We start from the raw sequence: 23,781 nt of genomic DNA, 5'->3' as shown, positions 1-23,781 counted from the left end.
TCCCACAGCAATAAGTGGCCAATTAGGGATATGCAATTAAGACAGAGAGATGAAGGAACTTGTGCAAGGTCAAGCAAATGATAGAATGGGGTCAAACCCAGGTCTTTGGATTTCCATTCCCCACGCTAAAGAGAAACTGGCTGTCTGTGAGTACCTCTGGCTTGTCACTTCAGGTTCCTCTGATGTTTGGTCCTCATGTATGAGCCAACCACATCTGTAGAATTTGGAGGAAGAAAGAGTCAGAATGTTCCTATAATGACCTTAATGTAACATTTAAGCTAAAGAAGCTACTCAGGCAGGTCAACTCCAGTACAAGACTTTGTGGAGATTGAACAGAAAGAGCCTTGGAATTAAACCAAACTTGGATTCCCAAATTCTGCCACACATTACACATCTGCTAGTGTGTGATCTCAGGTAATTCACCTAACCTTTCTGATCCTCAGTTTCTGTATTGCTTTTAAAAGACGTAATACCTAAGAAATTTACATAAAAGTGACTTTGCAAAAGCCTTTATGACGGTACCTCACTTATAATGTGTATTCAGTAAATACTCACGTGATATATTCTTGGCATGGAAAGTCAAAATGGAGACCAGGGTGGGTGCAGGTTATCCTGGAGTTATAGGGCATGATCTCCTAAACGGCTTTTCAAACCACACGCAGACCACAGATCCTGAAGTGCCCTTCCCTATGCGGTCAGTCTACACATTTACTGACTACCCCCATCTCTTCTCTTTGAGAATTATTGCCTGTAATAGAAAGATTGATGGTCCTCAAAATGCCCACATCCTGACCTGTGAACTTGTTAGCTTACATGGCAAAAGAGGTTTTACAGGTGTGATTTGGGTTAAGGACCTTGAAATGGGAGATTAGCATTATCTCAGTGGGTCCAATCAAATCACCTGAGTCCTTAAAAGTGGAGAACCTCCCCCAGCTGTGATCGGGAGAGACAAGAAGATGGAAGAAGGGTTAGAGAGAAGTAATACTGCTGGTTTTGAAGACGGCAGAGGTGGAAATACAGGCCAAGGGATGCAATAGCCTCTAGAAGCTGGAAACAACACAGAAACTGATTCTCCTCTATAGCTCCCAGGAAGGAACACAGCACTGCTAACATATTGATTTTAGCCCAGTGAGACCCACACCAGACTTCTGACCTGCAGAATTGTAAGGCAATGAATTTGAGTCTTGACATTCAACGAATGAATGTCTTGTTTTGAGCCATTGGACTTGTGATAATATGTTACAGCAGCTGCGGAAAACTAATCCACTGCCCCTGATAAGCCAATGTCACCAAAGGGCATATGAGGTGTCTTTCTGATATTTTAGGTTAAAAAATAAAATCAGGTTGAGAACCATTGATCAAGAAGAGTGAGAACAGAATCTAGTGGGGACAATATAGATGTGAGACAGAGTTTATTCAGATGAATTCTCACAGACTCCAGCAGGCCTATGTTGGTGACAGCAGGCTGGGCTCCAAGGGGGATGGGAGCCAGGTGGGTGGTGTGAGGAGCAGGTGTGTGGTGTGAGGAGAAGCAGGTGTGTGGTGTGAGAAGGAGCAGGTGTGTGGTGTGAGGAGTGGGTGTGTGGTGTCAGGAGCAGGGTACATGATACGAGGAGTGGGTATGTGGTGTGAGTAGCTGGAGTGTGGTGTCAGGAGCAGGTTTGTGGTGTGAAGAGCAGGTGTGTGGTGTGAGGAGGAATGGTTGTGTGATGTGAGGAGGATTGGGTGTGTGCTTTGAAGTAGAGGCACTTGACTGGGCTTCCAAGAAGTTTGACAGTGAGGAAAAGGAAACAGGACGGTAACTCAAGTGGTTAATAGGGTAGAAAGAAGTCTGTTGTTTGATTTTATTTTGTTTTACTAGAGAAACCATGTAGGCAAACAGGAAGCAGCCAGTGAGGGAAAGGAAATAGCGGGGAAATGTTTAAGGAGAATGGTTCTGGCGTGGAGATACAGAGAGAGCCCCGTGAACACACGAAGAAATTGAATATTTTGGTGGTAAAAATGAGAGAAAATGAGGGCATTTACTTAAAGTGGGAAGTAATACCTTGCTATAGCTAGACCTTGTTAGAAAATCAAGAATGGAGAAGATTTAGAAAAGACAGTGCCTCAGGAAAAATGAAAAATGAGGCATTCCAGCCACACAACTGGATTGATTTAGTAGAAAAGAGAGTTTTGGCAAAATCCATTTAGCAGTTTCCTGCCTCTAGATACACAGAGCGGCCTGGAATGGAAATGTTTACTTTTCTGCCGTCTGTTCTCGTGGGTCTCTGTCAAACTGGTTTCTGGACAGTCGTTGACTCTCAATGGGTCATTTTCTCCACTCTCTCGTATCCTCAACACCCTCTAATTGGGAGGACAATAGATATAGGGGCAGAAATGGAAATGTTTGGGGCTAATCAAAACCATAAGGATAAGATCCTCCATGCTCACTCTAGCTACTCTTTCACTTGCCTGGACCATCGCGGCTGCTCAGCAGGCCTTTTAATCGGCCTCATCTGTGAGTTGAATTCACTATCACGGCTTCTCTAAGTCTCCACTTCCTTCAGCTGCAGCCTTAGCCTTGATTCCATCTGTCATCCTCAACAGAACTCTTTGATTTTCAAGAAAACTTTTTTTTTTTTTTTTTTTGAGACAGTTTCGCTCTTGTCGCCCAGGCTGGAGTGCAATAGCACGATCTCGGCTCACCGCAACCTCCGCTTCCCAGGTTCCAGCAATTCTCCTGACTCAGCCTCCCAAGTAGCTGGGATTACAAGCATGTGCCACCACTCCTGGCTTATTTTGTATTTTTAGTAGAGATGAGGTTTCTCCATGTTGGTCAGGCTGGTCTCAAACTCCCAACCTCAGGTGATCCGCCTGCCTCAGCCTCCCAAAGTGCTGGGATTGCAGCATGAGCCACCGCACCAGGCCTCAAGGCAACTTTTATTTTATCTGTGTGTATCTGTGATGCGAATTGCTGCTCCTTGGAGATGTGTGGTGTGATGACCCAGGTTCCCTCCTGTCTTCCTCAACCTCATTTCTTCACCATCCATCCCCACACCAAGAGTAAGACCCATGACCACCTGCTAGGGCCGGGTCCTCACGACCTTTCACTTAAACTCTTACTCCACCTTTTAATTGCTCTTCTTATTTATAACCTCTCTTCAGTCCAGTCTGTCCTAGATACTGTGGCCCGGTTAGTTTTATTAAGTCAGCATAGATTGTTACAAGGTTCAGAAACCAACAATGTCTGCTCATTGCTGGCCTTTTGATGTTTAATTCCTGCCCCTCCACTATCTGGTTCTAGCCTACCATTCCAATCTGCTTCTCTTTATATACGCTATGCTGATTCCCCCAGAGCCTTGTTATTCTTCACTTACAATCCAAGATTTCTTATCACAGTATCTTTGCGTTTTACTTCTAATCCCACCCTCATTTAACTTAATTTCAATGCCAAAATTCAATCCACCTTTCAAAGTTTATCTCAGTGGCCACTTCCCCTACAAAGACTTTGTGGATCTCCCCAATAGAATATGATTTTTCCTTTTTTAAAATCCTAAAACGTGACTCTTTACTTCTCTTATTGTATATTCGCCATCCTCTCTCACCATAGAGATTCTCAACTCATCCTCATTGTTACCTGGCATGCATTCTAAACTTGTGTGTGCCTGGGCCCCACCCCAGAGATTCTGATTCAGTAGCTGGAGTGGAGCTGTCTCAGTCCATTCTGGCTACCAAAGATATCATAGACTGAGTGGCTTACAAACAATAAAAATATATTTATTTCTCACAGTTCTGGAGGACAGAAGTCAGATCAGCCTGCTAACATGGTTAGGTTCTGGTGAGGGCCCTCTTCTGGGCTGCAGACTGCCAGCTTTTCATTGGATCCTCACTTGGTGGAATGACAGAAAGAGAGTTCTCTGGGGTCTCTTTTATAAGGACACTAATCCCACTCATAAGGCTTCACCTCCTTAAGGCCCCGCCTCCTAATACTGTCACACTGGGAGTTAGGATTTCAACATGTAAATTTGGGGTTGGGGGACACAACATTTAGTCCATAAAAGGAGCCTACTTGTATTTTTAATATAGATTCTGATATACTGTCAAGACTGAGAATAATCACTTTTAAAAAATTTTTTCCTCATTGAGAGAACAGAGGAGATTCTAGGAAGAGTCAATGAAAGGGTAAATTTGAATCATATCTCTGAATCTGTTTTCTTCTTTAAATTGGAGATAATAACTCCCACTTCTCTGGGTTGTTATGAAGCTTAAGGAAGGTAATAGATGCTGAATATCTAAGACTTAGCACAGTGATTAATCCGTAATGACTTGTGAGATCTGAGTGTATACATTTATACTCTGTGCAAAGGATGTGAGTCACACACATATGTTCCCTGGCTGAACTTGAACACTGGCTACTAAAGGAAGCTCCACGGAAGTTACTTCACTTGGTGGCTTAACTTAGAAGCACTTCTCTTTCTGGAAAAGAAGAAATTTTCAGCACTGCTAACTCATTCACAGAACGGACATATGAACTAATGTGGCTATAATTTCACCACATTCATAATACAAAGAGCACACCACAGTGAAGGGTTTACACAGACTTTTTCCATGTATGATCTCATCTAATACCCTTGATGCCCTATGAGGGAGATGTTAATGCGCTAGTTTTACAGGTGTGGAAATTGAACCTCAGAAGAACTTAGATTTGCCAAAAGTTGCATAAGTGGGAAGTGGAAGGACGGTAATTTGAACCCAGTAAGTTTAATTTCAACCCAAATGCTCTTTACCTTTCACCGCAACTGGCCCCAACAATTATTCTGTTAACTTGATCAGGGTACATGGACATCCATTCTGATCATGAGAGTTCAGAAAGGCATGAAGCTGAGGACATTTTGCCTTGGCTTATGTAAATCAAATGAGCCACGGCTTCACTGGGTCTACTTCTGTGCTTAGTAGATGCTGTTCCTTCTACTCCTACTCATATTCCCCATTGGCAACTCCTAATCATCATTCAAGATTCAGGCACATGTGCTCACCCCAGCTGGTTCAACTTATCCTTTATTTTATAACTAAAAAACAAATAGACTATATCTATGCAATCAGTGTCATCTCCTCGGGCCTAGAAAGCAAAACTGAGCTATAAAAATACACCTACTATGTTGCTGTAGAACACACATCTATATCCTTATCCTTATAAGAATATCCTTATCCTTATGAGAATAGGCTGCTGCCGAAGGGGCAGGAGGGAGGCTAGTATTAGAGAGGCAGAAAGATCCTACATTGCCTTGTGTGTTTTCTGGGCAAACTAAATTTCTTTCGTCTTCTTAACTTGTCCTGAAACTTATGTTATAATGAGCAATACCTTCATTTTGAAAAATTTGTTTTCTTGTTTGTTTATTCTTTCTAGCAATGTATCTACTCAACAGGCAAACAACTCCTGTTCACACTGAAGTGCAAATGACTGATTTGATTTTGGGGGGAGACAGCCTGAGAGAACTCAGTCCCAGGGACCAGAAGCAAGTGAGGCACAGACACCATGGAGGTAGACAGTGGTCAGGTGTGGAGAAAGGATTCAGAAGGCACAAGCTGGAGCCCTGAAAGCAAATGCAGTGTAGCCTTCTCCAACACTGCACCAGGGCCAGGCCTGTTGGGGGGATCCAGACCCAACAGTTCCATTTTTTAACACAGCATTTACCCAAACACCAAAAACTAAATTTACCGAAGTTTTAGATTCTCAACTAAATCACTTGCTGTTATGTTCAGAAGAAAGTACACTTATCAACCTTGTAAGCAAGCCATTGCATCAAAATAACTCAACATAGAGTTAGACCAATGTTAAGGCATTTTCGTGGAGGAAAAAGGGTGTTTTCACTAAAGAACTAATGCAAAGAAAGACACATTAAGCCATACACTCAGGGAGGATGAACATGACCGGGATCTTTGAACAATTTGGCAGGAAGCTGCCACATTTATATTAATACGAAGAATTGGTTGCTACATCTCTGCATGTCCACGTTCTACCTCTTCATGATCCGGTTCAAATTCCACCTCCCTCATGAAGCCTTCCTTGATTTCACTCCCTCCACACCACTGCTCTTTCCTCCAAACACCCACAGCATTTTATCCAAACCTCTATTAATTTATCTCCAATACTCTAGCACGCATCACAGCATGTGGCATGTAGTAGATGACAGGAAATGTTTATTGAATAAATGTAGGAATATACATCATTAACATTAATCTGCTGTCCAGATATGTTCTAACCCAAGACCTTTCTTTGGATCATTTTCAAAGTTCCTAAGTGACCTCAGGGAAGATCTGAACTCCTTATCATAGCATCTCAAATACACTCTTTACATATTGATACATGCTATGTATCATACATGTAGACATATGCATTTATATACAAGAATACCTGCCTTTACCAAATATGTATGCATATATGTAAATGAATACTCACAAAGACTGTGTATGATAACAAACTACATGCATGCGGACTCAGAATCAGTGGGACCAGGTTACGTGATTTGAAAAGCATGCCCAGGGGCCTCTGACCAACAGTCTCCTATGTAGCCATATTGTCTGGAAATCTCTCAGTGTCTTACTCCTTGAAGATGTACAACATCTCATTCTCCCTCTCCCTTGTCTTCTGCCCATGAATATAAGCCAAAGTATCCAGCTGTTGCAGGCCTAGAGCTGCTGCTCCACTATGGCCCAGCCAGAGATTCAAGTGGGAGACTACCATGCAGAGCCTATAGTAGCTCCCAGCTCAGTCTCTCTAAACATACCCTATGGGGTTGAATCCTGGCCCCTCCACAAACTAAACATGTGACTTAAACAGGCTAAATGTCTCTGGATTTGATTTCATCTGTAAAATGGAGATAGTTATAGCATCTCCCTCCCAAGGCTATGTGAAAATGGATTGGGGTAATACATGGAACACAGTACAAATGTCTGGGCAGTCATAATTTTTAGCAAATGTTCATTATTATTATCATCAGTATTGTTCTCTTTATCTCTTCCATGGAAAGTCTAGCTTATAGACTAGGGATTTTCTAATACATTGGTGCCAAACCACATCCTCCAGAAGCAGCTCTAGGCCCCATACAAAGCCTGCTTTGTAATAACACAGTCACTCATTCTCTCCACATACAGTGAGGGAGGATAAGTACAGAGATTCTCTAGTTGGGCTCCTTGGTCCCAAGATATCTACCACAAACCTCAAAATATTCCCCTGCATAAGTTAATTCAACCTCAACATCTCACATAGTCAGAAAATGTATCCACATAACTTCAGGATTAGTCCCTTGTTCCTTTTCCTCGACCAATTTTGTAAAAGGAAATAACTAAAACATCTAAAAGCAAAGAGTAGAAAGTTGGAGTTTTGAAAGACTGTTGAAAGACTCCCCCATTTGGGAGCACTAAATCACATTATAAACTTGCAAAACTGTCAGGGTGTAATTAACCTATGTTGCTTCATTTTCCTGATGCAGCAATTGTTTAAGACATGGCTTTAAAGAGGACTGCAAGGGAGCTGTGAGTGGCACATGATGCTGTGAACCTCAGGGTGCTCGCCAGGGAAGGGCCCTACCCAGAGGGACAGAAAGACAGCCAGGAGGGGTAGAGTTTGAAGAGAAGATCATGTTTGCCCTGAAGACGCTTCCGTTTCTGCTCTTACTCCACATGCACATTTCCAAGGCCTTTCCTGTATCTTCTAAAGAGAAAAATACAAAAATTGTTCAGGTAAATGAACTATCAGTTAGGTGATGGTTGATTTGCTGATTATTAGGAAATGGTGTGGGTTGTTTTCTCTTGTTAATTAAAACAGCCTGAAAGAAATTATTTGGGTGAGTAGTTTGAGGTTGAACATCTCCTTTTAGTTATTTGGAGGGCTCCAAGCTGGTAAGGACTAGGCCTTTTAAAAGCTGGACATGAAAACAAGCTGAATTCTTTAAAGGCTGGGAAAACACTGCTGTAGAGTTACCCCTAGTTGGGAAACTTTTGTAGAAGAAATGATTTTATTTATAAAATGATATCATTTTCTTTCTCATTTACGTAAGGTTTCCTTCCAGGATATCTGCAATCAAGTTACTATATGTCTGGTGCTTCCATACAGGCATTTTCTTTGCCGCCAAAAATTCCAGATATAGAAAATAATGTGAGGATGGTAGATTACAATGAACTAGAAATCAGTATATAGTATAATCACATTTCCCAGCATCAGATTGTGGACTGTTTATAAACTCTCGGAAGTATTATAAAAACAGAACCAATAGTTTTTTTCCATTGTTTCACAGTCTGAAAGTGAAGGCAAACTTTTAAGAAACACAAGGGAATTCTGTCACAAATCTCTCATGCAGTTTTCTTAGCATTAGAGTTTGGAGAAAGTATTATTGTTATTAAGAGGTTATCTCTTAATTGTAACCCCCGGGTTAATGTAAAGTCCATTTAGTGCTTATTCTATGCAAGGCAACTGCTACACATTTCACAAATATCTCACTTAATCCTCACAAGAACCTTATTGGAGCATTATTATTTTCATTTCAGAGACAAAAATATTTTAAATCAGATAAATAATGTGTCCAAGTGCTCACAGTTAATTCATGGCAGAGTTAAGATTTGAATCCAAGCCTGTCTGATTCCAAAGCGTGTGATCTGGTCAGTGTCACCTACTGCTGTGGTTAGAGTGTGTCCCTTGAATTTATGTGTTAAAGATTTAGTAGCCCATGTGACAGTGGGTCCTTTAAGAAGTACTTAGGTCATTAAGAAAGATTAATGACACTCTTGTGTGACTGGGTTAATTCTTGCTGGAGTGTGTTCTGGCTCCTGCAGAACTGGATTAGTAATGAATAGAATGGGTATTATAAAGAGGGGCTGCCCTTTGTGTTTTGCCCCTTTTCACACATGCTTGCTCCCCTTTCGTTTCTCTGCCATGTTATGACACAGCACAAGGCCATCTCAGAAGCCAACCAGATGCAGCCACCTGATCTTGGACTTCCCAGCCTCCAGAATTGTGAGAGAAAATAAGCCCCTTTTATGTATAAGTTACCCAGCTTCAGATATCCTGTTTTAGCAACAGAAAATGGACTAAGACACTGACAAGGTGCCAAGTGTTCACACACAGCATGAGGTCTAGTTAGGTTACATTTCACTATGTATGAAGAAACTTTTAAGCCAAATTTAAAATAGGTAATTTTTAGACTAAACTTTTTGGATTTTGACTAAACTTAATTTAACACTTCCAAAGAGTTACTTTGGTGAATAAAATGCTAATATCAATGATATTGCTGTTCCCCTAAAAGATATTTGGAATTATTTTGAAATTATCAGTTCTCATTTGAGAGGCAACATGGTGCGTTAAAATCTGAATCATCACTTGGAAAATTCCTTAATTCTCTGTGCTTCCATTTGTTCATGAGACTAATTAGGCCTTTTCTACAGTAGTGAAGAGGATAAAAAAGAGGAACTGTGTTGATGCAACAAATACCTCAGGAGAAGTCAATTAATGTTAGTTCTGATTTTTTTATAAAAACAAGAAGACAGTCTCCTGACTGTAGAGTAGCACTTTGCCTGTGTGATGTGATCCTCATCCCTTATGAGACACCTTTTTTTAGGCATAACCATTAACTGGAGCACTGAGTGGAGGGACTGTTCTTTCTAAAAACCATTGTTCTCTCAAAGCCAACCTACAAATTGTGTTATTGCTCCTGTGGCTCTCAAGTTATCAGACCTCTGTAGTAACTTAGAAAGGGTTGCAAAATGACCAGAGAACTGGAGGTCCTTTCACAGCAAGACCTCTATGTGTTTGCCTTTGTCCAGGACTACCTGGAAAAGTTCTACCAATTACCAAGCAACCAGTATCAGTCTACAAGGAAGAATGGCACTAATGTGATTGTTGAAAAGCTTAAAGAAATGCAGCGATTTTTTGGGTTGAATGTGACGGGGAAGCCAAATGAGGAAACTCTGGACATGATGAAAAAGCCTCGCTGTGGAGTGCCTGACAGTGGTGATTTTATGATAACCCCAGGAAACCCCAAGTGGGAACGCACTAACTTGACCTACAGGTGATATCTCTAGGGTTTCAGGATACACTCGTTCATCCAGCATGGACTGGGCTCTTATATGACAGACACTGTTCTTGGGATACACTAGGAACAAGTAGATAAATATCCCTGCCTTTGTAGAGTGTGAGTAGTGAATGAATAAGAGAATGAAAATGCTGAGATACCGTGGGTTCTTTCCACTCCAAGGCTTCCCGTTTTAGTCTTCCTTCTCCAACAATCTAAAGAGGACTACAGCAATGTTAGGCTGTCTCTCTAAGCACTTACTTTAGGACCCAATAAAGCCTTAATCATTGCTGGAAAGAGTCAAGTCCCTCCTTTCACACATCTTAATAATAATAATAATATCTAATATTTGTGGAATATTATTACTATTTGACAGGTAATGAACTAAATGCTTTATATGTATTTAATCCCCACAGCAGCCCTATGAGAGGGATACTATATTAGTATCCTCATTTTATGAATAGGAAACTGAGGTTTAAAGACATGTGTTAACTTGTTCAGAACCTACATCTGTCCTCCACCCTGAGACCTGCATTCCCTCCTTGTCCTCTCCAGTGGTAGCACACCATGATGCAACTCACTTCAAAACAGAACAACTCATCCATTGAGGGACTACTGTTCTAAATAATATTTAACTCTTCATACATCCTCTCATTTTGAAGGATTCGAAACTATACCCCACAGCTGTCAAAGGCTGATGTAGAAAGAGCTATTGAGAGAGCCTTTAAAGTCTGGAGTGATGCATCACCTCTCACCTTCACCAGGATCTCACAGGGAGAGGCAGATATCAACATTGCTTTTTTCCAAAGAGGTAGGTGCAAAGCAATCATGCTCAGTTTTGCTTTCTTTGGCTAACATGAAACTTGGCAAGGATCTAATACAAATGTTCTTATTTCAGATCACGGTGACAATTCTCCATTTGATGGACCCAATGGAATCCTTGCTCATGCCTTTCAGCCAGGCCAAGGTATTGGAGGAGATGCTCATTTTGATGCCGAAGAAACATGGACCAAAACCTCCGCAAGTAAGTTAATCAAGATTATGTCCACACACAGCTTCTGAATTGACCTTTTACAGATTAGAATACACACACAAACACACACACACACACACACACACACACAATAAAGGTCACATAATATTTCAAACTCACAAAAAGTGATCATTTGAAATTTTTGCTACCTCACAATACTAAGTCAATTTGGGTTTTTAAAAAAAAAAAGAAAGAAAAAGACATGCTGAATCCGATTACTGACCTTACTGTTCAGGTCAGAGATCAGAAAACTACAGACTATGGCCAAATCCTGCCTGACCCCTGTCTGCATAAATAACGTTTTACTGAAACAGGGCCACATTTATTTGTTTCTATACCATAAATGGCTGCTTTCACTCTACAATGGCAAGCTGAGTAATTGCGACATAGATCATTTGGCTCACAAAGCCTAAAATATTTACTATCTGGTTCTTTACAGACACTGCTTTAGGATATATCTTTATTTTAATATTGCCAAATTTAGTGATGTTTTAAAAGAGCCTATTTTTCCATTTTTTGGAAATTCATTTAGAAACCAGTCTATTGAGGAAAGAGCAGCCACCTTCCCTCTCGTCTAGTTAGTTCATCTTCTTGGAGCTCTTTTTCAGTGGTATGCTTCTGTGCAGCAAGCCACTCCTTTCAGGAGAAGGCTTCTATTAAGAAGGACTGGGCTTCTTGAAGGGAAGAAATGAGGCTGAGGTATATCCAGACCATGTGGTACTTCCCAAAATATGGGGTAACAATATGCCAGATAGCACTTTTAGAAAATAATCAGAAAGGCACCTTTTACCTTTGCTTGGCACCTGTTCCTCCTGCCATTTTCTCAACATGGGTATGTTACAAGGGTCTATTCTACCTAAGTCCATATGCTAGGAGCTGTGTGTAGCCAAAGATAGGTAACAACCCTCAGCTCCTCTCCATTCCTACTGCCCTCCTCACTAGTTCAGATAATCACTACCTCTTACCTGAACAGATGATCTAGATTCCTAACTGGACTCTCCATCTCCAGTCTGTGCTCCCTCTAATTTTTCCTACCATTGCAGCAGGGTTTGTTTTTGGAAAGCCCATCTTGGATCACATCACTATCATGCTTAAAAGTTTCAATGTTTACACGTTCTGCACCAAATAAGGTCCGAATACCTCCACTTGGTATTGAAGGCTCTTGGTGCTTGTTCATCCTTGTCTTTCTTGGCTTGTCTTCTTATTTCATGTATACCATTCACATTGGGCTAACACCCACATTGTACATTCACTGTTTCTAGGTCACACCCTATGCTTTTCATCTTCCTCACATTTGCTTGATTTGCTTCCTCTCCCTAAAATACTCTTCCCATGCCCCAAGCACCGTCTTTTAAAATCTCTTTCATCTTGCCATGCTATGTATGTCAAAGGCCACCTTCTGTCTTGCCTTGTGCTGGAAATGAGAACTTCCTCTGCAGAATTCTGACAGCTTTTCTATCTCCTTCTCTGTCATCACTCACTGTGTGCTTTCAAGTTGTTTGCACACATCTCTCCTCTTCTAGACTACGTACTCCCTATAGAGCAGAGAGCCACAACAAATTGCCCACAGTTCCTTTCACAGTATTCCAAGCATTCAAAGATATTTTTCTGAAATGCACTCATGGAAGCATAATTAAAAGGATGTGATGATAAGAAACAATTCTTAGAGTATGGGTAGAATTTTAGCAGGCTAATTATCAACAGGAAGTTGAACATTGTAGTGAGAGCATGGATCTTGCCATTATACCTGGGTTTGACCCCAATCTGTCACTTACTAGTTGCAGGACCAAGTACCAGCTATTCAAAATCTATGGGCATCAGTCACTTTACTATAAAAATATTGTTAATAAAACTTCAGAAAAATGTTATGAGGATTACATAACATTCGATTGCCTAGTATGTTGTAGGTACTCTACAACTATGGCTTTTTTTAAAAGTAGGCATGTACAAAAATGCATCAGTGTGTTTGTGAGGCAGCATGTAGACTGGCTGGACTGAAAGATTCACGTTAAAAGGCAAGCACTCACATATCTGCTGGAGCCAAGTGGAGGAGGTCTTGAAGGCCAGGCAAAAGAGGTTGGGCTTTATTTGATAGGAAGTGAGATCCTGGGAAGGTTTTAAGTTTCCAGTTGTGAACAGCACTATGCTCATGGAAGTTAAAACATGGAGAAAGACAGCATTAAAGGTAGGATTTGTCTGTCTCCAGTAGAGAATTCCTAGAGCATCTTAGAAAGCTCAGAAGCAGAGAAGAGCTGGTGCTAAGCTGTGGGTGATGAGGGTGCCAACATGAGCCAGCCCTCCATCTGAGGCTGCTCCACTGCTGGGCTGGCTTCTCTTCTAACTACTTGTTCACAGGGACTCTACTCATGAGGCCGAGTGTCTGGGACAGTGGAGATGGTGAATGTGGGAACACAAGAGAAGAAGGGTTCCCAAAGTCATGATGGCTGTGCCATTACTTCTCCAAGTCTCAGATGCACATTTGTAAAATGTGAGAATTGGAATAAATACAGCTTTTCTGGGTTCTAAGAGTTTATAAGAAGTTCATACTCACCTAGTTCCCATCTATGACCACTATCTTGATTCTTCTCAATGTCCAGTTTCTCAGGTATCTGAAAGAAAGATGAAAAAGACAGCCATGGGAAGGGCTATTTCCCTGAGCAGTTTTGGCTTGGAGGTTGCATTCCTTGAGATCATGTTTCTGCCACCCTGGGATCCTCACTGAGCTGTTTACCACCCATGTTTGCATTTCAGATTACAACTTGTTTCTTGTTGCTGCTCATGAATTTGGCCATTCTTTGGGGCTCGCTCACTCCTCTGACCCTGGTGCCTTGATGTATCCCAACTATGCTTTCAGGGAAACCAGCACCTACTCACTCCCTCAAGATGACATCGATGGCATTCAGGCCATCTATGGTAAGGTCTTCTAAAGAGAGTCGTAGTACATGGTGGGACCTGGGAATAGGCGAACACTCCCAGGATCTGAATATCTCTTCCTTTGCACTTCTGCAGTTTGCATAAAACTGAACTGTGAAATTCCCCAGTAATATAGTATTAACAAAGAAGGTGTGAGGGGCTGAGCCTCTATTGCTGCCCTAAAAGAAAAAAAGTTTAAGAAGAAATGCACTACAGTGCTTCCCAGTTATTGTCTTTGGATGGTGGGGATTTTTTTCTTCTTTTTTAGGCTTTCCAAATTTCCAATTTTAATTTTTTTTTTTTTTTTTTGAGATGGAGTCTTACTCTGTTGCCCAGGCTGGAGTGCAGTGACACGATCTTGGCTCACTGCAACCTCTGCCTCCCAAGTTCAAGCGATTCTCCTGCCTCAGCCTCTCAAGTAGCTGGGATTACAGATGCCCACCACCACACTTGGCTAATTTTTGTATTTTCAGTAGAGAGGGGATTTCACCACAATGACCAGGGTGGTCTTGAACTCCTGACCTCGAGTGATCTGCCCACCTCAGCCTCCCAAAATGCTGGTATTACAGGCGTGAGCCATTGCACCAGGCCCCAATTTTAAATATTCTAAACAGACATGACTATTCTCTTTCCTACAGCAATCCTGCTCCTAGATGTATCTATCAAAGAAATTCTCATATAGATCCATAAGGGGACATGTACAAATCATGAAAAAGATGTTCACTGCAGTCTTGTTTGTGGTGGTGGAAGTTGGAAGGCACCTGGGGATCTATTAGGAGAAGACTATACAGATAAAATGTGGTAGCTGCACACCATGAAGTGATGTGCAGCAGTGAGAAGCATGGTACTAGATGCACATATGGCAACAATACAGATGGGTCTTTAAAACTTCGTACTTTGTGAAAAAGAAACAGAATGAGATATATTGCACAATGTATTAATTAAATTACACAATATATAAGTCTATGTAAATTTAAAATGTATATAAACAAAGCAAGGCATTTTTCAAGAAGAAGAAGGGGAATGGGTAGTGGAGTATGGAGAGAAAAAAGAAACTTTTTTAAGGCATCACTGATACATTCCAAGGATAAGTATAGGGGCCTTTTGCCATATTGCCTGGATAAGACCATTACATCTCTCTTCACGCTTGCCCCAGTTGGCTGTGAATAAAAACAAGAAACCAATAAGGGATTTACTGCTCTCTAAAAAAGTGTGGAATGGAATGGAATGGAATAGTGGATTGGAGTGAAATATAATTGAATGGAGTGGAACAGAGTGGAGTGGAATTGGGGAAAGCCCTTTTCTGTCTCTGGTGGGACAACACTATAAAATCAAGCAAGCATGCCAGGGTGCCACAACCAGGGAACTTTTTTGTGATTGTAGATATTTCAGAAATGTTGAGCCTATCCTAACTGCCTCTATTCCCCAATTTCTTCCTCCTGCCCACCCCAACAACACGCCCTTATTTTGTTCACCAATGTTTTTATCTTAACTATTATGATAGCCTTTCATTCCACAGTGAGAAAACACATGAAAATTCAAATACTTATAGAAAAAATATTGCTAAAATTTGACTCAGATGTATGCTATAGGGTAAAAGACTAATATCATTCTTTCCTGAAAGTGGATTTTGGTGAGGAGAGAGGCAACAGATACTGAGTGACCGAAAAAGCAGAAAGAGGAACTGAGAAGTCAGAGAAGAATTAGTTTAGAATTGAAAAGGGAAGGAAGAAGCATAGAATTCAAATTTCTTTACTTCACAGCTTGACCTGGAACTTATCCTGAAAACCGCCATTACTCTTATTAAAGAAACAAAAACTTTAAAAGGATGAAATACAAAGTTACTTTAATACTTTATGGTATAGTCTGGTAGCACTTACCTTCACATGAAGACCCTTTACCTTTCTGAGAAGTCTATGATGTACCGAAGAGTCATACTGGACTTATTCTCATAAAAAAGACCTTTTTTTTTTTTTTTCCAGGACCTTCAAGCAACCCTATCCAACCTACTGGACCAAGCACACCCAAACCCTGTGACCCCAGTTTGACATTTGATGCTATCACCACACTCCGTGGAGAAATACTTTTCTTTAAAGACAAGTATAAAATTGAAATATTTCTTCCTTTGATTCCTCTTACTGATGTACCTTAAAACTGGATTCAAATTACGTCACACGTTAGTCACCTTTTCCTTGAATTCTATACTTGTGCTTCTCATTGGAATTTTTTATAGGTTCTGGGGCACCACTAGGATTATCATAGCCCCCTGAGCTTAACTTTATCATCTTCATCTTTTAAAGACTATTTGTACGATTTTTATGTCTATACTGAATTTATGCAATCAAGTATTTTCTGGGTAACTCAAAACATCCAGGAAAGAAAAAAAACATGAAAACATTCACAAACATTCAGATGCCTTTGGTGATGTAAACAGACATGGGCTACAGCTGCTTGGGAACCCCATAACTGAAACACCAAAGCACCATTCAGTTCCATCTGAAATCAGTCAAGTAAATGGAACCTGCACTTAGCTAGCTGTGCAGCAAATCATCAAACTGAGCGAAATTTTTATTTGTCCATTGGCTATTTTGTGAGTGTGCAATCACAGGCTGAGGGTATGTGCTGTTGCTTTTATCGATACGTTCTCAGCATTTAGTGGGAGCAATAATGAAAGATACTACAAAGTAAGATTTTTCAGTGTCCAAGGCAGGACAATGCCAAATGTAATCAAATAAGATCACTCCCATAACCTCCCCTGAAAGCTGTGAAGTACTCGCCAGGTGGACAATATTACCATAAAGCTTAGCCATATGCTGGTCACCGTGCTAGGAACTTTGCATTCGTTCGATTGTTATATTCTCCCAGCAATCCTACAAGGACCATCACTAGCCTAAAAGTCACAGGAACTGCCTACTTAGACTGTTATGTGTAAGTGTCTGTGTTTCCTTATGTTCCGTTAGGTACTTCTGGAGAAGGCATCCTCAGCTACAAAGAGTCGAAATGAATTTTATTTCCTTGTTCTGGCCATCCCTTCCAACTGGTATACAGGCTGCTTATGAAGATTTTGACAGAGACCTCATTTTCCTATTTAAAGGTAACTTCCTAAAGTTTTCATCTTATGTTAGTTCTGCCTGAAGGGAGGGGGCAGGACTTCTTTGTGGTCCCTTCCAGGTTCATGGTGATCTAATGACAGCATTAAGCTGGCCAGGCTTTTGCCAGAAGGCTAGGGTTGGGCCCCATCAGGACCACTAACTACTGTGTGAACCTGAGTGGGTTATTTGCTCTTCAGCCCTCAGTTTTCTCACCAACAAAATGAGACCACGCTAGACTGTCGTTAGCATTCTTTCATCGTCATCCCAGATACAATTCTCTAAGACTCCTCAAGGCTGTAATTTGGTTTCTGTATAAAAGTCACACAAACTAAGGCATCTAATTGTGGGGCCTTGAATGTCTTACTCAGAAGTTTTAATTTTTTATAGGCTCTGGGGAACCATTAAGGCTCTCACAGCCCCCCCGAACTTAACTTTATCATCTTCATCTTTTAAAGACTATTTGTTCCATTTTCATATCTATGTGAAAGACCAAGAAGTGGTATATATATTATTTTGTAAAAATGGAAAAGTCTTATTTAACATTTAACCTGAATCATTGACAGGCAACCAATACTGGGCTCTGAGTGGCTATGACATTCAGCAAGGTTATCCCAAGAGTATATCAAACTATGGCTTCCCCTGCAGTGTCCAAGCAATTGATGCAGCTGTTTTCTACAGAAGTAAAACATACTTCTTTGTAAATGACCAATTCTGGAGGTAACGTAAAGTATTTTTTCAATTATAGGTTGAAATCTGTGTTTCTCTACCTTGCTTACAAACCTTCAAGCATTTGAAGGTTTAAAACAATCTAGGTAGTCTCTAATAGGTTTTACTGAGAATATATTCTTCTTTACAGGATAATTGATGTTACCATGGCTTTTGAAATTTTTCATTTTTATAAAATTGAAATGTCTATGCAATGGTATTGAGGATTCTGCATCATGAAACAAAGAAAACCTTAACAAAGCACTAGGGTGAGATACAAAGAAAGATTTAGGCTAATTCTCACTTATGAGTTCAATTCAGACATATGCAAGCAAATGTTATCCGGATAGCCTGCAGAATTTTGTTCCCAAGTCGAACCTATTATGTACGTTTATATCTCTATATACACACACAAGGGAGTTATACTATATACCAATTAAGTAAAAGCCTTGAAAATATAAGCTTACTTTGGGTAATAACAGTGTGTCAGCCATCAAGCCTGTTTTAGAATTAATGATACCCATATGTTTTATAAATGTGTACCCTTAGGTAGAGAAATTAACCATTCTTAATCCTAGTAAACAGGGCATTGTGAGAACTGAATGAGAAAATATGTGTGAGGAGACTTTGTAAATTATATACAATTAAAAAAATTATTTTCGTTATATTCTGTATTGGTGCTAAATCGGATGACATTTTGCTTTTACCAGATATGATAACCAAAGACAATTCATGGAACCAGGTTATCCCAAAAGCATATCAGGTACCTTTCCAGGAATAGAGAGTAAAGTTGATGCAGTTTTCCAGCAAGAACGTAAGTAGGAAAAAAAAAAAAAAAAAAAAAAACTAATAAATGTGTTGTTTGTTTGTTTATTATAGAGGAGACAGGGTCTTACTATGCTGACCAGGCTAGTGTCAAACTCCTGGCCTCAAGCAACCCTCCCACCTCAGCCTCCCAGAGTTCTGGGATTACAGGCATTAGTCACCGCACCTGGTGTTTAAATGTTTTAAATGGCATGTTTGCATTTGAATGTTATGTTGGAACAGGGGCAGGGTTTCCTAACTGAAGACATCCGAGATATTCTATAAGCTATTCAATAAATTATCTCTCTTTTTTTATAGGCTTCTTCCTTTTCTTCAGTGGACCGAGATATTACGCATTTGATCTTATTGCTCAGAGAGTTACCAGAGTTGAAAGAGGCAATAAATGGCTTAACTGTAGATATGGCTGAAGCAAAATCAGGTGTGGCTGTATCCCTTTTCAGAATGCGGAAGGGAGGTTCAGCATCCATTTTCATTACATTGTGTCCCGCTTTTACTTTTCTCAATATTAAGTCATTGTTTCCCATCACTGTATCCATTCTGCCTGTCCTCAGTGCAAATATGCTGGAATATTCCACTGTTTGCAGAGGCTTATTCAGTTCTTACACATTCCATCTTAAATTAGTGATTCCATCAAAGAGAAGGAAAGTAAGCCTTTTTGTCACCTCAATATTTACTGTTTCAATACTTACATATCTGACTTCTAGAATTTATTGTTATATTACTTGCCTATCTGACTTCATACATTCCTCAGTCTCTTAAAATGTCCTATGTATATCTTCTACATGCAATTTAGAACTAGATTTTGGTTAGAAGTAAGGGTTATAAACAACCTAAACAGTACCCTTTGCCTTTACAGAAAATATGGTGCTGTTTTCTACCCTTGGAAAGAAATGCAGATGATCTATTTTGTGGGTTGAATTGTGTCCCCCATAAAAGATATGTTGAAGTTCTAACCCCAGGTACCTATGAATGTCAGCTTACCAGGGTCTTTGCAGATGTAATTAGTTAAGTTAAGGTGAGATCACACTGAATTAGGGTGGGCCCTAAATCCATCATGACTGTTGTTCTTATAAGAAGAAGAGAGACATAGCCATCTAGGGGAGGAGGCCATGTGAAGACAGAGGCAGAGACTGGAGTGACGCATCTCCAAGCCAAGGAAGTCCAAGGACTGTAAGCCACCAGTAGAAGTTTGGAAGAGGCAAGGAAGGATTCCCTCCAATAGCCTTCAAGCGTGACCCTGCTGACACCTGCAGAATTCGGACTTCTATCCTCCAAAATTGTGAGGGAATACATTTCCTTTGTTTTAAGCCACCAAGTTTGCAGTACTTTGTTACAGCAACCCTAGACATGAGGTATAAATACAGTATGTCTACACTTATGAAAATGGATCAGCACAGAATGCAGAAGTGGAACACTTGCTAAGGACTACTGGGCATCTTCCCAGGATAGCAGCCAAAAGAGAACCACCACTTCCTCTCCTGCCTCCTCCTTGCTCTTTCCTAGAGTCCAAACCCAAATGGGCCAGTTGGATCTGATGTTCCTCAGTTCTTTACTTCTATTTCCTGGGGTACTCAGGAGGGCACACACTATAGATAACTGGGGTTTGCTGCATAAAATTCAATGTCTCATTAAGTTGCATTAAACTGAGTTTAGATGCATAAGTTTGCTAACGGATGGGTTTTTTTGTTAAGAACTATAGGATTTATGGGACCATGTCTAGCTAGTCCAGATGTCAAAATCATTATAATGTTATATTTGCTGTTATTAGAATATAATATAGCTTATTATACAATAAATATGTAGACTGTAAAATATATTTCTCACTGGTACCTCCTATTTTCTTTATCTGTTGAAGTTTTTAAATCCCACAGATAACTAATTTGGCACCTTTATTCTGGTTCAAAATTAAAATAATCTATTAAATAAGTTCAAATTAAAGATTTTTATTTTAGGGCAGGCCTGGTGGTGACAAAATCACTCAGCATTTGTTTGTCTGTATTTTATTTCTCCTTCACTTATGAAGCTTAGTTTGGCTGGATAGGAAATTCTGGGTTGAAAATTCTTTTCTTTAAGAATGTTGAATATTGGCCCCCACTCTCTTCTGGCTTGTAGAGTTTCTGCCGAGAGATCAGCTGTTAGTCTGATGGGCTTCCCTTTGTGGGTAACCCGACCTTTCTCTCTGGCCGCCCTTCACATTTTTTCCTTCATTTCAACTTTGGTGAATCTGACAATTATGTGTCTTGGGGTTGCTCTTCTCGAGGAGTATCTTTGTGGCATTCTCTGTATTTCCTGAATCTGAATGTTGGCCTGCTTTGCTAGATTGGGGAAGTTCTCCTGGATAATATCTTGCAGAGTGTTTTCCAACTTGGTTCCATTCTCCCAGTCATTTTCAGGTACACCAATCAGACGTAGGTTTGGTCTTTTCACATAGTCCCAAATTTCTTGGAGGCTTTGTTCATTTCTTTTTATTCTTTTTTCTCTAAACTTCCCTTCTCGCTTCATTTCATTCATTTCATCTTCCATCAGCGATACCCTTTCTTCCAGTTGATCGCATCTGCTACTGAGGCTTCTGCAATCTTCGCGTAGTTCTCGAAACTTGGCTTTCAGCTCCATCAGCTCCTTTAAGCCCTTCTCTCCATTGGTTATTCTAGTTATCCATTCTTCTAATTTTTTTTCAAAGTTTTTAACTTCTTTGCTATTGTTTTGAATTTCCTCTCGTAGCTCAGAGTAGTTTGATCGTCTGAAGCCTTCTTCTCTCAACTCGTCAAAGTCATCCTCCATCCAGCTTTGTTCCATTGCTGGTGAGGAACTGCGCTCCTTTGGAGGAGGAGAGGTGCTCTGCTTTTTAGAGTTTCCGGTTTTTCTGCTCTGTTTTTTCCCCATCTTTGTGGTTTTATCTACTTTTGGTCTTTGATGATGGTGATGTACAGATGGGTTTTTGGTGTGGATGTCCTTTCTGTTTGTTAGTTTTCCTTCTACCAGACAGGACCCTCAGCTGCAGGTCTGTTGGAGTTTACTAGAGGTCCACTCCAGACCCTGTTTTGCTGGGGGTCAGCAGCGGTGGCTGCAGAACAGCGGATTTTCGTGAGACCACAAATTCAGCTGTCTGATAGTTCCTCTGGAAGTTTTGTCTCAGAGGAGTACCTGGCCCAGTGAGGTGTCAGTCTGTCCCTACTGGGGGGGGTGCCTCCCAGTTAGGCTGCTCAGGGGTAAGGGACCCACTTTAGGAGGCAGTCTGTCCGTTCTCAGATCTCCAGCTGTGTGCTGGGAGAACCACTACTCTCTGCAAAGCTGTCAGTCAGACAGGGACATTTAAGTCTGTGGAGGTTCCTGCTGAGTTTTTGTTTGTCTGTGCCCTGCCCCCAGAGGTGGAGCCTACAGAGGCAGGCAGGCCTCCTTGAGCTGTGGTGGGCTCCACCCAGTTCGAGCTTCCCGGCTGCTTTGTTTACCTAAGCAAGCCTGGGCAATGGCGGGCGCCCCTCCCCCAGCCTGGCTGCCGCCTTGCAGCTTGATCTCAGACTGCTGTGCTAGCAATCAGCGAGACTCAGTGGGCATAGGACCCTCCGAGCCAGGTGTGGGACACAATCTCCTAATGTGCCATTTTCCAGGCCTGCTGGAAAAGCGCAGTATTAGGGTGGGACTGACCCGATATTCCAGGTGCCGTCTGTTACCCCTTTCTCTGACCAGGAAAGGGAACTCCCCGACCCCTTGCACTTCCCGAGTGAGGCAATGCCTCGCCCTGCTTCGGCTCGCGCACAGTGCGCCACACCAACTGTGCTGCACCCACTGTTTGGCACTCCCTAGTGAGATGAAACCGGTACCTCAAGCAGAAATGCAGAAATCACCCATCTTCTATGTCGCTCGGGCTGGGAGCTGGAGACCGGAGCTGTTCCTATTCGGCCATCTTGGCTCCACCCCCCAAGATTTTTATTTTAAATGACTGATTTGTGATTTGCTTTTAATTTCTTAAAATATTACCACGTAATTCATCTAAAGTATAAAAAGGAATAGCAAATTTTAGCTTTATTTGCAGATATAGAATTCCTCTGTCAGAATTATTATATTGATAATAAACTTTAGATATTGCTTCAGAGTGTGAAATATTTTATAAATATTTGAGGGCCTCAAAAATTTCCTCAAGTATGTTAATACATTATTCTCAAATTATTTTACAAAATAAGAAAACTGAAACAAGTATATATTCTCATTCCATTCATTGATTTATTCAACAGGAATTAACTACCTACTATTAATTATGTTTCAGGGACTGTGCTAAGAAAAGTGAGAGAGATGTATAAGCAATTCATCATATCAACGAACAAATGCAAAAGGACCTATAAGAATTGAATATTCCACTTTTAATAGTAGAATCAATTTCAGACTATCATGTTTCCTAAAACTTTCTATAATGTCAGTTATGAAAGTTTTAGGAAAATGCAGGCATGAAAATGAGTGTCTTGTCTTCTCAGAACACCTGCTAGTTGTGCTAGCTCTGATAGACTCTTGGCTCAAACCTCATCTACACATTTTTGAGATGAGAACTGATCTCATACTATTTTTTAACCACATTTGACAGAGTCATAGACAGTGAACTGCAATATGAAGTGTAATAAAGAATTCAAAGAGTTGTTCCTTTTAAAAAAAATTATCTTGTTGACAACATGTAGTATTTTCCAGCTATTACATTGATATTTTGAATGGGCACAAGAGATATAAAGACCTAAGCTTAGAATGTATTAATTTATTATTTATTTATTTATTTTTGAGACAGGGTCTTGCTCTGTCACCCAGGCTGGTGTACAGTGGTGCAATCACAACTCACTGCAGCCTCAAACCCCTGGCCTCAAGCAATGCCCCCACCTTAGCCTTTCAAGTAGCTGGGACTACAGGCACACACCACCACACTCAGTTATTTTCTTTTGTAAAGATGGGGTCCCACTACGTTTCCCAGGCTTGTCTCAAACTCCTGGGCTCAAGTGATCCTCCTGCCTCGGCCTCCCAAAGTGCTGGGATTACAGGCTTTAGCCACCATGCCACCCTACCTAAGCTAGAATTTAAACAATGAGATTCCTGTTTATCTTAGGTTGAGTTTCTTCAAAAGCAAAGCCTAAGTCAAGACATTGGTGCAATTATTTTTTCAGGACACAGTCCCAGGAAGCAAGAGTGA

At 40.8% G+C, this 23,781-nt stretch overlaps 1 protein-coding gene across 2 annotated transcripts; it reads left to right on the top strand.

The window, feature by feature from the left end:
• The first annotated feature begins 7,523 nt into the window (after nt 1-7,523).
• Nucleotides 7,524-20,563, top strand: MMP8 (matrix metallopeptidase 8). Of its 2 annotated transcripts, none has more exons than XM_032168118.1 (10): nt 7,524-7,722; nt 9,799-10,043; nt 10,709-10,857; nt 10,945-11,070; nt 13,831-13,992; nt 15,975-16,092; nt 16,953-17,086; nt 17,648-17,801; nt 18,500-18,603; nt 18,912-20,563. In XM_032168118.1, exons 1-10 carry the CDS (start codon nt 7,621-7,623, stop codon nt 19,019-19,021), a joined length of 1,404 nt encoding a protein of 467 aa, XP_032024009.1. In that variant the 5' UTR covers nt 7,524-7,620; the 3' UTR covers nt 19,022-20,563. The 2 variants fall into 2 exon arrangements, with proteins under 2 accessions (XP_032024009.1, XP_058302868.1); XM_058446885.1 differs by lacking the exon at nt 7,524-7,722 and adding an exon at nt 9,454-9,486 and having other exon boundaries at nt 18,912-19,021.
• Nucleotides 20,564-23,781: the final 3,218 nt, after the last annotated feature.

This window comes from Hylobates moloch, unplaced genomic scaffold, assembly GCF_009828535.3.
Source record: "Hylobates moloch isolate HMO894 unplaced genomic scaffold, HMol_V3 SCAFFOLD_11, whole genome shotgun sequence".
Classification (NCBI taxonomy): domain Eukaryota; kingdom Metazoa; phylum Chordata; class Mammalia; order Primates; family Hylobatidae; genus Hylobates; species Hylobates moloch.
The sequence above is the reverse complement of the archived record's forward strand: the minus strand, read 5'-3'. Positions and strand labels throughout refer to the sequence as shown.